The following is a 12,822-nucleotide window of genomic DNA, read 5'->3' as shown; positions in this document are numbered from 1 at the left end:
GTAATCACTTTATTTTGTAAATAATCATAATTTGGTTACAAAAACAAATACTGACATGGCTGGTGGAAATAGCTGGTTTCCATCCAAAATGGGCAAAACAAGTAAAAAAAGGATGCATTGATTTCATTGAGATACTATTATAGTTTTTATTAATATTTTGAATTGTTTTTTATTTTTATATTTTAAAAATTCAGTTTTAAAAATTTTCATGTATTTTATATTTCTTTTATTTCAGGTTTAGTTTGTTATTTTAGTACATCAAGTAAAACTAAATTAAAAATAGATGTTGCTTGTCCGCTACCTGAAGTTTCATTTATTTTATTTTAATTATTATTATTTTTTTTTTATTTAGTTTTATTTTTAGATTAAGTTAACTGTAGCAACCTAGATTGGTAGCTGACATAATGCTTTTTTTTTTTTTTTTAAGTTTATAAAAAAATTTTTAGAGTATAGCAAGCATTGATGAACTATTCACAGTAAGACCAGGAACGTGCATTAAAAAAGTAAACAGTGGCAATGTTGGTTTCATGTTGACTTGTGTGCACACAAACAGCATTAGCTGTCAATTTAGACAAGTAAATGTCCTTTATTCTCTCAAACAAACATTATTTACCGATATGGGTGGTGAATTATTGATGGATTTTCATGAGTTTGTGATCAGTGCTCCAGCAACAGCTCGGTTCTCATTAGAAATGGTGGATAAAAGACCATTTTTGCTCAGTACTTGAGTAAACTGCATTCATAGGCTGTTTTACATCTGTAATCTGGTGTATTTTTGATTGTAAGCAGCCCTTACAGCACATACTAGATTAGAGGAGTGGAAGGAGGAGAGAGATTGATGGTAACGTCAGCTGAAGAAAATATTTTTTAATGAAAAAAAAATATTTTGAATAACGTGCACTGAATTATTCACAAAACATTCATTAAAAAAGTAAAGTGTCAGTTTTGATTTCATGTTTACTTTTAAAGTTGTGCACACAAACAACATTAGCTGTCAATTTAGACAAGTAAATATTTCCTCGTACTTTATAAAGAAATAGTTCACCCAAAAATGAAAATGTCCTCACCCTCAGGCCATCCAAGATGCAGATGAGTTCGTTTCTTCATCAGATTTGGAGAAATGTAGCATTGCATCACTTGCTCAGCAATGGATGCTCTGCAGTGAATGGGTGCCGTCAGAATGAGAGTCCAAACAGCTGATAAAAACATCACAGTAATCCACACCACTCCAGTCCATCAGTTAACATCTGGAGAAGACAAAAAGCTGCGTGCTTATAAGAAACAAATCCATCATTAAAGTGTTTTTAACTTTAAACAGTTGTTTCCAACTAAAATACTTTTATGGAGTGCTCTATCCATAATATTGCTTTCTCCAGTGAAAAAGTAATCTGGTCTGAATCAGGAGAGAAATATTGTATCCAATATTGTATTGTATGGTGAGCAAGTGATGTAATGATACATTTCTCCAGATCTGACGAAGAAAGAAGGGTGAGGACATTTCCAGCTAATTCATTTTAGATGAACTATTCCTTTGACAAACCATGTATTTACTGATTCCTGATGTAAGAGATCCCATGATCCGTGTGAATAGAGCTGCTGATAAGAATCATATGGCAGATTGTAACCATGGGTTACTGCTGTGTGTGTGTGTGTGCAGTGATATATTTAGATGTGTTGTTAGAAAGTTGGCACATTCACACCAAGTCATTGGAGGTGATGTCAAGATGCTTCAGTAATACAGGCAACATCATTAAGACATAAACGAAGATGCTCAACCAGGAATAGATGGTGGAGGTGAAGAAAAAAAAAAAAAAAACACTAACGAGAAGCAAAGTGCTGATTTCTCTGACGTCAGTCCTGCTGGGTTTGGGCTAAGTTTAGTTCTTCATTAAACTTTACTGTCACTTTTAAAATTTACTGGCCAGAAAGGCATTTATAATGTTACAAAAGAATGCTGCTCTTTTGAACTTTCTATTCATCAAACTGCACAACTGTTTTCAGTATAATAATCAGAAATGTTTATTGAGCAGAAAATCATCATATTAGTATAATTTCTGAAGGATCATGTGACACTGAAGACTGGAGGAATGATGCTGAAAATACAGATTTGATCACAGAAATAAAGTACATTTTACAGTATATTCACATAGAAAACAGTTGTTAAAGAAATCAAATTTTTACTGTATTTTGACATTTTTACTGTATCAAATAAATACATCTTTGTTGAGCAAATCTTACCGACCTCAAACATTTGAACAGCAGTGCATGTGCATCTGTGAACATTTTTTGAGTACCAAACCGTTTTTAAGTTGTAGCTTCACGTTGTGCCTAAGAACAGGTAAAATCACTTTAACACAGCCTCTTGTAGCTTCTTGATATATAAGATGTTATATCTTCATATGCACATTCTTGCAGTCGTTGTCATGATGATTAGCATTAACTCTCTCTCTCTGTCTGCAGTCGTTTGCTGAAGACTGACATGGAGCTGGAAGTTCTGCGCTACACCAATCGCATTTCCAGCGAAGCCCACAAAGAGGTAAAGCAAGCTTTTAGGCAGATTTAAAAACTGTTAACCTAAAACATGCCCTAAAGAATTTAACTGAAAGTAGTAAGATCTGATAATTACTCTGAAAGATGCTCCAAAGCATCACAAGCTTTCTGCGATCTCCTTAGGCTTACGATGCTTTTAAGAAACGCTGAGTGTTTCGCTGCTCTCCTGAGACACAGACAGTTGAGTTTGGGTCATGAGCTGTGCGTTTGGCACAGTTTTTGTGAGAATGACAAGTAACAGGATGTTTCAGGAGAAGAAAACCTCATTGAATCTCTCTTAAAAACACTTGGGATGGAATTTTAGCTTCTGTTTCTGTTAGAAAGCATTTTTAGTCAGATCTGTACTGTATACTCTTGATGTAAAGCTACCAAAATCTTATACCTCGCTTGATCAGAATCTAGGCCAGCATTGCATTTATCCTTCACAGATACAAGACAATACCAGAATACTAAACAGTTGATATTTCAGCACAAACCCTGCATCTTGACTAGGCACTATACTGAAAACAAAAATGGTGTAGAAACGGCTTTCATTCATAAATTGCTTATAAATTTCACAATTAATTACAAAGAAACGACAAGTTCAAACTTTTTGAAGCATTAGTGAATGTGAATGGGATGCTGAAACAACACAAACTAAAAACGTTTGCTCTTCAGAATTGCTTGATTAATACAGTCTAAAGTGCAGATCTGTGTCCTCAATCGCGAACACTAACACTGTTATATTATGCTCGAATTAATTTAGTAATCAGATTGATGGTGCTGGTTTGTGGTAGAATTAGTTGCTGATATCCATTAATGGATGAAAAGCCTTTTTAAGAGTGTTGGATATTAATGGACCGGTCTGTGGTTTGTGCATGAATTAACAGTGTGTTTAAGCTGGGATCATATTTATCATAGTGACTGCTAGCTTTAACAATGATCGTTACATCAAAAGTGTTGTTGAACATCAGTTCATGTCACAGTTATTGAGAGATTTCCACACAGCCCTATTTATAGATTGCTTTAGCAGCGTGTATACTTTTTCAGCAGCGTTGGCATTTTTTTCATAACTTTTTCCCATAGGGCTTTTAAAAAAAGTCTTCATTAAAGCATTAGAAGCCAGGAACCAAACCAACCTGATACGAGGAGAATCGCAACATCATAAACTTTGATATAAAGCAAAAACATTTGAAAATTTGACAAAGACTGAACTTAAAGGCTTCAACGAGGGAAAGAACTACTATCCTATTAAGCATTATGAATGACATATTCAATGTCGCAAACAATGGAGAAATATAAAACTATCCATTTAAAGTTGTTGATTTTATATATATATATATATATATAGAAGCCAAGTTTATTGCAAAATATGCACATATACTGTAAATCAAATATTTAAGCGTTTTTAGAGAGTAGGGAGACCGAGTGGAGTGGGTGGAGCTCTTTTGGTGCGCTTTGCTGGATGCAACTCTCTGATTGGTGGGATTTTCTGTACAGCATCAGGGGTTATGTAGTTTTTAACCACGAATTCTGCTATTAAACATGGTTATTTAAAACGTAACTTGAAATAACATGAACTGATGGCTTCAACAAAAGCATATTCCATTAATTAATAAGCCCAGAGCTCACATTGGTTCTGTCTTTAAAGGTTTATAAGTTATTGTTAAAAATTTCCCTATGGCGAAAATGAGTAGCATGACTGTTTTGCTCCATAAAGAATTTTTCATAATATTCCTATCATTATTTACTTTATTTACCTGTGATTCCAAAATCCAAAGGTCAAATTTCTATGCATTCTATATTTATGAAATAGACTTCTGTTACAGACTGATAATATAATGTATTTTTTGATAATTTAATGATGTTTTTTGTCAGTAAAAGCATCATGAAGTTTGAATTCCCTTTTTATGCAAAACAAAGAAGTTGGAACAACTTGAGCATAGGTAAATAATGAAAACATTTGATCATTTCTTTTTGATTTTATCATGCTGTGGTCATGATTCATCCATGTGTGCAGGTGTCATTGTAAAAGCGCAGTCAACGTTTATCCTCGCATTATCTAAAGGAAATAGCCCCAGCACGTCATCAAATGGAGAATGACCTTGGCAGACCGGGTCAATCTTCAGTTGAAGGTCTGAAGGACATGTTTTGAGGCTCTTTTGATCTCTCGTTTCCAGCAATAAAGGCCTCGGCACATATTAACGCACATAGGTCTTCATAAGTGCCAATCTTAGCCAGAGCTCATATAGACAAACGTCTGGCGGCTGTAACCTCTCGTCTTCTGCTATTGCTGGATATTCGGTTTAAGAGGGACATGAGTCACAACCACAATGGAAACAAATAGTTTTTTGACTGCTGAAATGAGGAACGGGGGATTTTGAAGAGTTCACTGTACGGTCACGGGAAACCGTTGAAAATCCATATCGAGTTCTTTTTCAGAATCACTTCCATTTTTTATGACTTTCCATTCCGTCTCTGTTTTTGCACGTATGCGAATGGAAAATATTTCCAAACATCATTCATCCTCAAAAATACAGAAAGATTCATTAACAGAAATCAGAATTAATAGAATTATCATAAAGTGAAAGTTCCGACTTCACTTAGTCATTTTATTTTTTATGCATGGTTCAGTTTTGTCTCTATTAACATATCTTGTTAATTAACATTTTAGAGGTTGTCTGAAAGTTTCATGCATGGCCTAAAACGCTTGTCGGCTCGATTTAATGCGGTGGGATGTTTGGGAGAAGATCTCAGCCAGAGGTTGTGACTAAAGGAACAGATTCTGGATGATTTTCTGCTGTTTCTTTCTCCAGAGAGAAATTTCACCCTAAAATGCACATTACACTACCATATCATGTTTGCTGAATGAAACCCAATACCTGTTTCTTACTAATTTTAGGTTGCCGATTCCAAAAATAGTGATGGAAGATTTGCTTTCTCACAAAATATGAAGTCTTTGGTAGCATTTTTCCTTTTGATAACCATTTGTACAGTGAAGGAATCTTGTATTCTTCCTTAATCAGCAGAAAAACACCACACTGTAAAAAGATTTCACCCATTTCAAGTTTTGTGGCTGCCTTAAAATTTTAAGTTATATCAATTTAAAAACACAAGTCATATCAACTCACGATTTTAAATCTTGCCTAGTGCTGAGTTGCTTTAAGTTAATTTGACTTTCCAATATTTGCTGTTTCAACTGATTAAATTAAGTTTAAAAAGTTTTAACATTAATGAAAAAAAAAAATACTATATTTGTTTGAAAACATTTTATTTTTTTCTTGCAGTGTTTCCAAACAGGTTTTTAATATTAAAACAGTACACAACCTGCCTGTAATGTGTGAATGCCAGTATATGTATACAACAAGGGCACAAAAGTAGCAAAAAACTGCTAAGAAACTGTCAAGCAAAGTTGAAAATATACACATACCTAATTGGAAACAACCACTGAGACAAGCTTGGAAAAAAACATGTCCATTACGGTCCTTTTTTTTAATCATTTAAAAGGAGAAAGGTGTCCATCGTAGTCTTCGTATTAGGAGGCCGGCTTGCATGCCCTTCTTGAGTGTATGAAGTGTCTTACCATGAGCCTTTAAAATCAGAAAATAGGTAAAGTAAAAATTACTAACAGTTGGTGATTCTATATACTCTATACACTGATAAACTTCAATATACACAAATACTTTGAATTAAAAACACATTCAATATTTCGAATAGCAAAAAAAGTGATCGTTTAAAGCACGGGTGTCCAAACCTGCTCTGAGGGTCACTGTCCTGCATCTGAATCAGTTAACTAAGGTCTTACTGGGCACCCAAGGCAGCTGAGTTGTGGCAAGTTGTAGCTAAACTCTGCAGGACACCAGCCCTCCAGGACCGAGTTTGGACATCTCTGGTTTAAAGTTTGTACTCTGTTGAAAACCGATGCAAATATGTGATGATTCAAGTCAATTTAGACTTTACACAAATCACGATACACAATTTAAACTGCTGCTGAAGTGGCAGGCTAGATTGTTGATGACCAGTCAAATCAGAGATGTGGTGACGGATTTCCGACGACTATAAATGAAAGGTGGCAGCAGACAAAACAAAAACTGTGGAGTTGCATGTACAATGTTATTAAATAGTTATTAGTTCAACCCAAAATTTTAATTCTGTCATCAATTACTCACCCTCGTATGATTTCAAACCCATAAGACCTTCATTCCTCTTCGGAACATAAATGAATATATTTTTGATTAAATCTGAGAGCTTTCTGACCCTCCACTGGCAGCAACGTAACTTACACATTCAAGGTCCAGAACAGTATAAAGACTTCATTAAAGTAATCCATGTGACTCCTGTGGTTTAACCTAAAAAAAAGCCATCGGATTTAATCAAAAATATTTTCATTTGTGCTCTGAGAATCAGCGAAGGTCTTACAGGTGTGGAACGACATGAGTGAGTAATTAATGACAGAATTTTCATTTTTGGGTGAACTATCCCTTTAACAGGCCAAACCACACTGACCGGTGGATCTGCAGCTCCAATCACAGCGACAAATGCTTCCTCGTTTCCTCGCTCCTGCATCTTCCAGCCCATGGCCAGAGACCAATCGAACTCAGCCTTCTAATGATGTATGAAATATAGGAAAAAAAACCTTTTAAACTCATCTTAATAAGATATAGTTTATACACTTTATTTATAGAAATGCAAAACTTACCCTTCATCAAGTCTCAGACTCAGTCAAACAATGTGTGCCTGTAAAAAGAGAGAAACAATTATGTAGAGAAAAATCCCTTTAAAGTGTTTCAAATGTCGACTCATCTTAAGAGATATAGTTTATACTCTTTAATTGGTACAGAAATGCAAAACTTACCCTTCATTCAACGATATTTCCTACACAACAGCCTCATAACACATTAATGATCTGAGCTGCCTAAAAAAATGAAGATGTAACTTTATGGTGATCCTCACTGTAACTTTTACTGACAAAACTTGTGACGTTTAATTCATGCGTGTTACGTTCCGTAACGCTGTGGGAGGTGTGGGAGGTTTTCTACTAAAATAATGTAGTAGAAAACAGCTCTGGCGTCGTCTACTTCTAGATAGCGCGCTTATATTATCCTAGTTTGTATGCACGGTTGATAAAAATGTAAAAAATACGCTTACTTTAACTTACTCGGTAACATAACGAATATCAACTCGCACAAGACGAGGCCGGCTTGACTAATGTTAACGCTAAGGATAAACTTGCAGTGGGCACGAAAATGCCGAGCCTGATCAGCAAAGCCAACTGATACGGACTTTAACGGTAAAATACACCTATAATCGCCAATTTTAACGATGTTTAACAGGTGGAGAAACAAATTTGTTTCAAATGGGACTTGTTACATTACAACTGCAGCGCTAATGCAGCACAGTACAGCAGAGCGGCCACCTTATTAAAAGTAAAGGAAGGAAAGGGAAGTGGTGTGTGGCCAAGTATGGTGACCCATACTCAGAATTTGTGCTCTGCATTTAACCCATCCAAGTGTACACACAGTAGTGAACATACACCCGGAGCAGTGGGCAGCCCGGGGAGCAGTTGGGGGTTTGGTGCCTTGCTCAAGGGTCTCACCTCAGTCGTGGTATTGAGGGTGTAGAGAGTGTTGGTTATTCACTCCCCCACCTACAATCCCTGCCGGACCTGAGACTCAAACCCATGACCTTCATGTTACAAGTCCAACTCTCTATCCATTAGGCCGCGACTGCCCCCTTAAATGTAAAACTTGAAAGGTAAACACACTTCGGAAAAATATGACAGAACATAACTAATACTCTGCTCTGCTAGAATGAACAATAATCTGTCCAAAATCATGTTACACAGCACAAGCAGTCACTCACCTCTTCCTCAACACGTTGAAATGCTTGCTGCTTCTTCACGCCATGAGTTGTTCATCTGAAATTCCTCTGCCATTTAGCTAGTTCGCTGTTTATTCTGCCCGTGTCTCCTTGTTTGATGTTGCACTGCGATGTCTTTATGTATTAAACATGAGTCTAGATTTGCTGAATAAGTTTATTCTTGGTGGAAAGGACTCTGATATTGAATTTCATGTACAAATTTGACTCTTGCGCATTAATCCATTCAGAGATCTGTCCGGTTAGTGCCAATAAGTTAGAACTTAAAATGTTAAGTTCATTGAATTAAATTGGTCTCCTTTAATTTCAATAACATTAAACTGACTTAAAAAATCAAGTTGAATCTAGTATAACCTTTTTTTGAGTTAAAGTAACTTTAAAACATAAGTTGTCATGACTTTTTCATCATATTATTTTTTACAGTGCATAAACACATGATTCCTGTCTAAGTCAGTTTTTTTTTTTTTTGACTATTTTATGCCTTTATGCTTGATTTCCACCTTTTCTGTTCCCTTGCAGATTGTAAATTATATAATACAGATTTAATACTTCTTTTTGTCATAAAAAAATTAACTTTCAACATTTTACTGCTTTTGTTATCTTGATAAATGCATTAAAGTTATATGTAATATATGGTATTAGGCCGTTTTGCAAATCGGCAGAATTTTTTAATGCTTAAAAATGTTACGATTTAAGGTTCTTTAAGCAAAATGCTATATAATGTGTGTATAATGTCCAACTCTATTTTTGGTGTGAAGCGATCTGGTCCTGTTCTTGACGGGTTTTGTGAGATTCATCTGAATGTGGCGTGGTCAGTGATGCTTACAGCAGCAGGTTTTGCTAGTTTTGCATGTAAATGACTGTAAATGCTGATTTTGTCTTTGCGGTGAGGAGAGCGGAGACGAAGGTTGGTTTCAGTCGAGCAGCGATTACGAGTTCAGCTCCAGTCTTGAGAGTTTTAATGTTTCATTGAGTTTGACAGGAGCAGACGACAGTTATTTGACCTTTGATTTTCCCGGATATGAATAATGGACTATATGTACATGCAAATGTACTTTTAAGCATTTATATTGACATGTAGGGAATGCAACTAGCCATGCCAGAGTCAACAGTTCGATTCCTGGCTTTCATATGCTGCAAGTCACCCAGGATAGATGCATAATCCCAAATGCATAAATGTAAATATCTGAAGAGATGCTAAAGCCATGATATTGTGCATCAGTTTAGAGATGCATGATATAGTTTTTTTTATATTTCTTCAAATAACATTTGTTGTCTCAATCAATCATGCATTTATTTATTTGATCTTAAAAAGCATCATTAGCCCTATTTAGATCACTAGTTTAAGGATGTCCACATGGACTTTGTGATTTCAGACCCATCAGAATAGCATATGTCAGTGATTTTCTTGCTTATCACCTACCGTTTCTCTGCTAACTTGGGTTTCCCCTAGAAATCTAAGAACTTTTTCAAACTTTGTGTGCAATTTTTCAACTTCGACACTGAAATGTAACCTAGTTTTTACTCTTGTCTTTGCTGCTCATTGCTGAAAGCAATATCACATTTTCCAATGAAAAATACTAAAATAATTTTACTTCATGTGTTGCAAATGGCAGATGCTTTTATCCAAAGCAACTTACATTGCATTCAAGGTTTACATGTTGTTGGTTTATGCCTCATAATCGAACCCAAAACAATGAAGCTGCTAGAACCATTTTTTTCTGTTTGAGCTTCAAGAATGCACTACATGACATTTCATTTACAGTCATTTAGAAAACAAATCCCATCCGAATAGTACTGACAAAATTCAATCTGTTTTAATAGATTTTGTAGCGCAGAAATATTCAGTTGTATTTCTACTTGCAGCACTGAATTACTTGGTATTCTTGTCACTTGTCACTGACTGTGTGTCCTGCTTTTTTTTTTCTACATGCCTTTAACTCTGCTCATGTTTCTTTTGCATCTGACACAAGACGGCTCAGAACACACTGGACCCTTTTATATCGTTAATGAGTCAAATTATATTCAGCACAGGAAGAACATAGAGGGACAAATGAGAAGTTACCGCGACCATGTTTATCCGCCTGTCTCCTCTTCCTCTCACGGGACGTCATTAAAATCTAGCGCTCGACACCTGAGCCGCTCGTTCCCGATCCTCCCAAACTCCCAGCGCGTCACGTCACGTTCACCTGCGCCAGGTGATCTTTCTCAGGAGACGGTGACTGTTTAATGCAGCACAAGACAAGTCAAGTGCTCATCTTTTGCTCTTTATTGCTTGCTCTTATTTTCAGAATGATACAGTAAAAATTATAATTTTTGGGCAATTTCCCTCGCTTCATTTATGATCCAGTAACTCCTGTTTGGAAGCTGTTATTTGAAAAAAATGTTTTTCTGGTACATTGTGGCATCAAACAAAGTAAGTTGCAAAGAGCAGGCCCTAATAGAACCTGAATTACAGATTTTCAAAAAAATCTAGTAGTTCAAAGGGTTTCCTTTACAATTTAACCATTTTTTTTTATTATTAATTTGAGTGTGCAAATTTAGGCGAAAATCCCCAAAAACACCCCTGAGCTTAATTAATGTGTCCTTGCTGAATAATCGTACAAATACCAGACTTTTGAACAGTAGTATATACTAGCAACGTTTTATACCTACAAGTACCATATTACCTCTGTCACCCAACATTACTAACATTATCTACATCAACCTGATCTCCGCAATCTCCCGGGGATCCTTCAGCGCCGCTATACAGTGTGACTCATGATTCTCGATTGAAATAAAAGCTTCCTAACCTACAATCATCAAACAGCCCCTCTAATCCGCCCTCGACGCTCGCTCTCCCTCATTTCTCTCCGCCGCACCGCAAATGACTGTTATCTCATCAAATGGATGAGTCGTTCTGTAATTTGAAGGCAATTGCTGGTCATTTTCAGAGCCGTTGTGCGGCTCTCGTCTGTGTCTGCGCGCTCCGACTGCCGGCGAGAGTTCATTGAGATTATTAGGCTTTATCTGGAGAGGGAAGGAAAGCCCTCGGCTGATGACTGAGGTGGATGACTAATTGAATATTTTGTAAAGCGCACTTATCTGATTACTGTGTGTGTTTCTTTCCTTGTAGGTGATGAAACGTGTGAAGCCGGGCGTGAAAGAGTATGAGATGGAGAGGTGAGTACCGATGGATTGATTGATTTGAATGATTGATTGAGTTGCTGATGTCTCCTGTGCCCTGATTAAATCCTCTCACTTAAAGTGAAGCTTAATGAAGTAAATCTCACTCTTTTTCCCATGAACTCACTCTCAGAATCAGCCCATGTTTGCACTCGCTGAGAACTGAGCAAAGTAACACTCTTATTACATAACCTTTTTTTTTTTTGTAGGGAAATTTTATAGTTTATTGCTGCTAATCTCTTTTAGATATTTTTAAAGTTTCTATTAAAGGGGTCATCGGATGCAAAATTCACTTTACAAGTTGTTTAAACAAAAATGTGTGTTGGAAGTGTGTGTACACATCCATCCTATAATGATAAAAATCCACCCAGTGGTTTTTTTTAAATCCCCTTTCTCAAATCAGGCTGTTCTGAGAGCCCTGTCAGAATGACATAGTTCTGCACAGGCCCCTCCCACGATAGTTGATTGACAAGACCGTCTTACCTTAGACCCGCCCTGAGTGAGCTGAGAGCTGTCTGCCTCCGGTGCAGGGGAAGACAAGATTTCTCAGATTAAGCGATTGAAGTGTTTAGTTGTTGGATGTAATAATGAATATAGCAGTCGTCAGTTACTCCCGACATCTGAGCAGCTGAAGAGGCAGAAGATTAATGTTACTTTAGCTTTGACGTGAATGTGCCGATCCCTGATCTACATAAATGCATCTATGTTCACACGAATCATTCGTGATCCAGCTTTATCTACAGAAGAAGTGAGTATAAGGGTTTTTATGAATCTTTACATATCGCCTTTCTTAATAATGTGCTAGTTAGCCAGTTCCGTGGCTGAGGTTTAGTATGCTCCATAGAAATATATACCTAGATGCCATCATGGGCCGCGATACGTAAGCCATCCGCCATTTTTGGAATGGTCAGCGAATCTTTGAGCGCATTGACTGCGTGCGTCTACAACAGCAAGGTATACGCTTGTATATCATTGAATATTCATTGATTATTATGGTGAATGCGGCCGATACGTCAATGTATCTGGAGCGGTCGAATAGGGAATCTATACATATCTATGGTCTGCTCGTCACTCCACAGAAGAGAGCAGCAGAGCTCACGAGCATTTAAAGCAACATTGACTATAACAGCGTGCTGAAAACAAAGCTGATTTTGACAGGGTAAAGATGTTTTTTACACTCCCATTGAGAAATTTTAACCACAGTATGTTATAGACTCTAAAGAATCATATCAACTTGTGTACAATGGGCAT

The 12,822-nt window shown here is 36.6% G+C and overlaps 1 protein-coding gene across 2 annotated transcripts in view; it reads left to right on the top strand.

Moving 5' to 3' along the window:
• Positions 1 to 12,822, top strand: part of LOC306888027 (xaa-Pro dipeptidase-like) — a 75,928-nt gene that overhangs the window by 31,139 nt on the left and 31,967 nt on the right. For both annotated transcript variants that reach the window (XM_079446121.1, XM_079446122.1), the window contains exons 8-9: positions 2,461 to 2,536; positions 11,522 to 11,568. In XM_079446121.1, the coding sequence (XP_079302247.1) occupies positions 2,461 to 2,536; positions 11,522 to 11,568 (123 nt within the window). The remainder of the gene's footprint in view (positions 1 to 2,460; positions 2,537 to 11,521; positions 11,569 to 12,822) is intronic.

Source organism: Barbus barbus (assembly GCF_936440315.1).
Source record: "Barbus barbus genome assembly, chromosome: 22".
Lineage (NCBI taxonomy): Eukaryota > Metazoa > Chordata > Actinopteri > Cypriniformes > Cyprinidae > Barbus > Barbus barbus.
The sequence above is the reverse complement of the archived record's forward strand: the minus strand, read 5'-3'. Positions and strand labels throughout refer to the sequence as shown.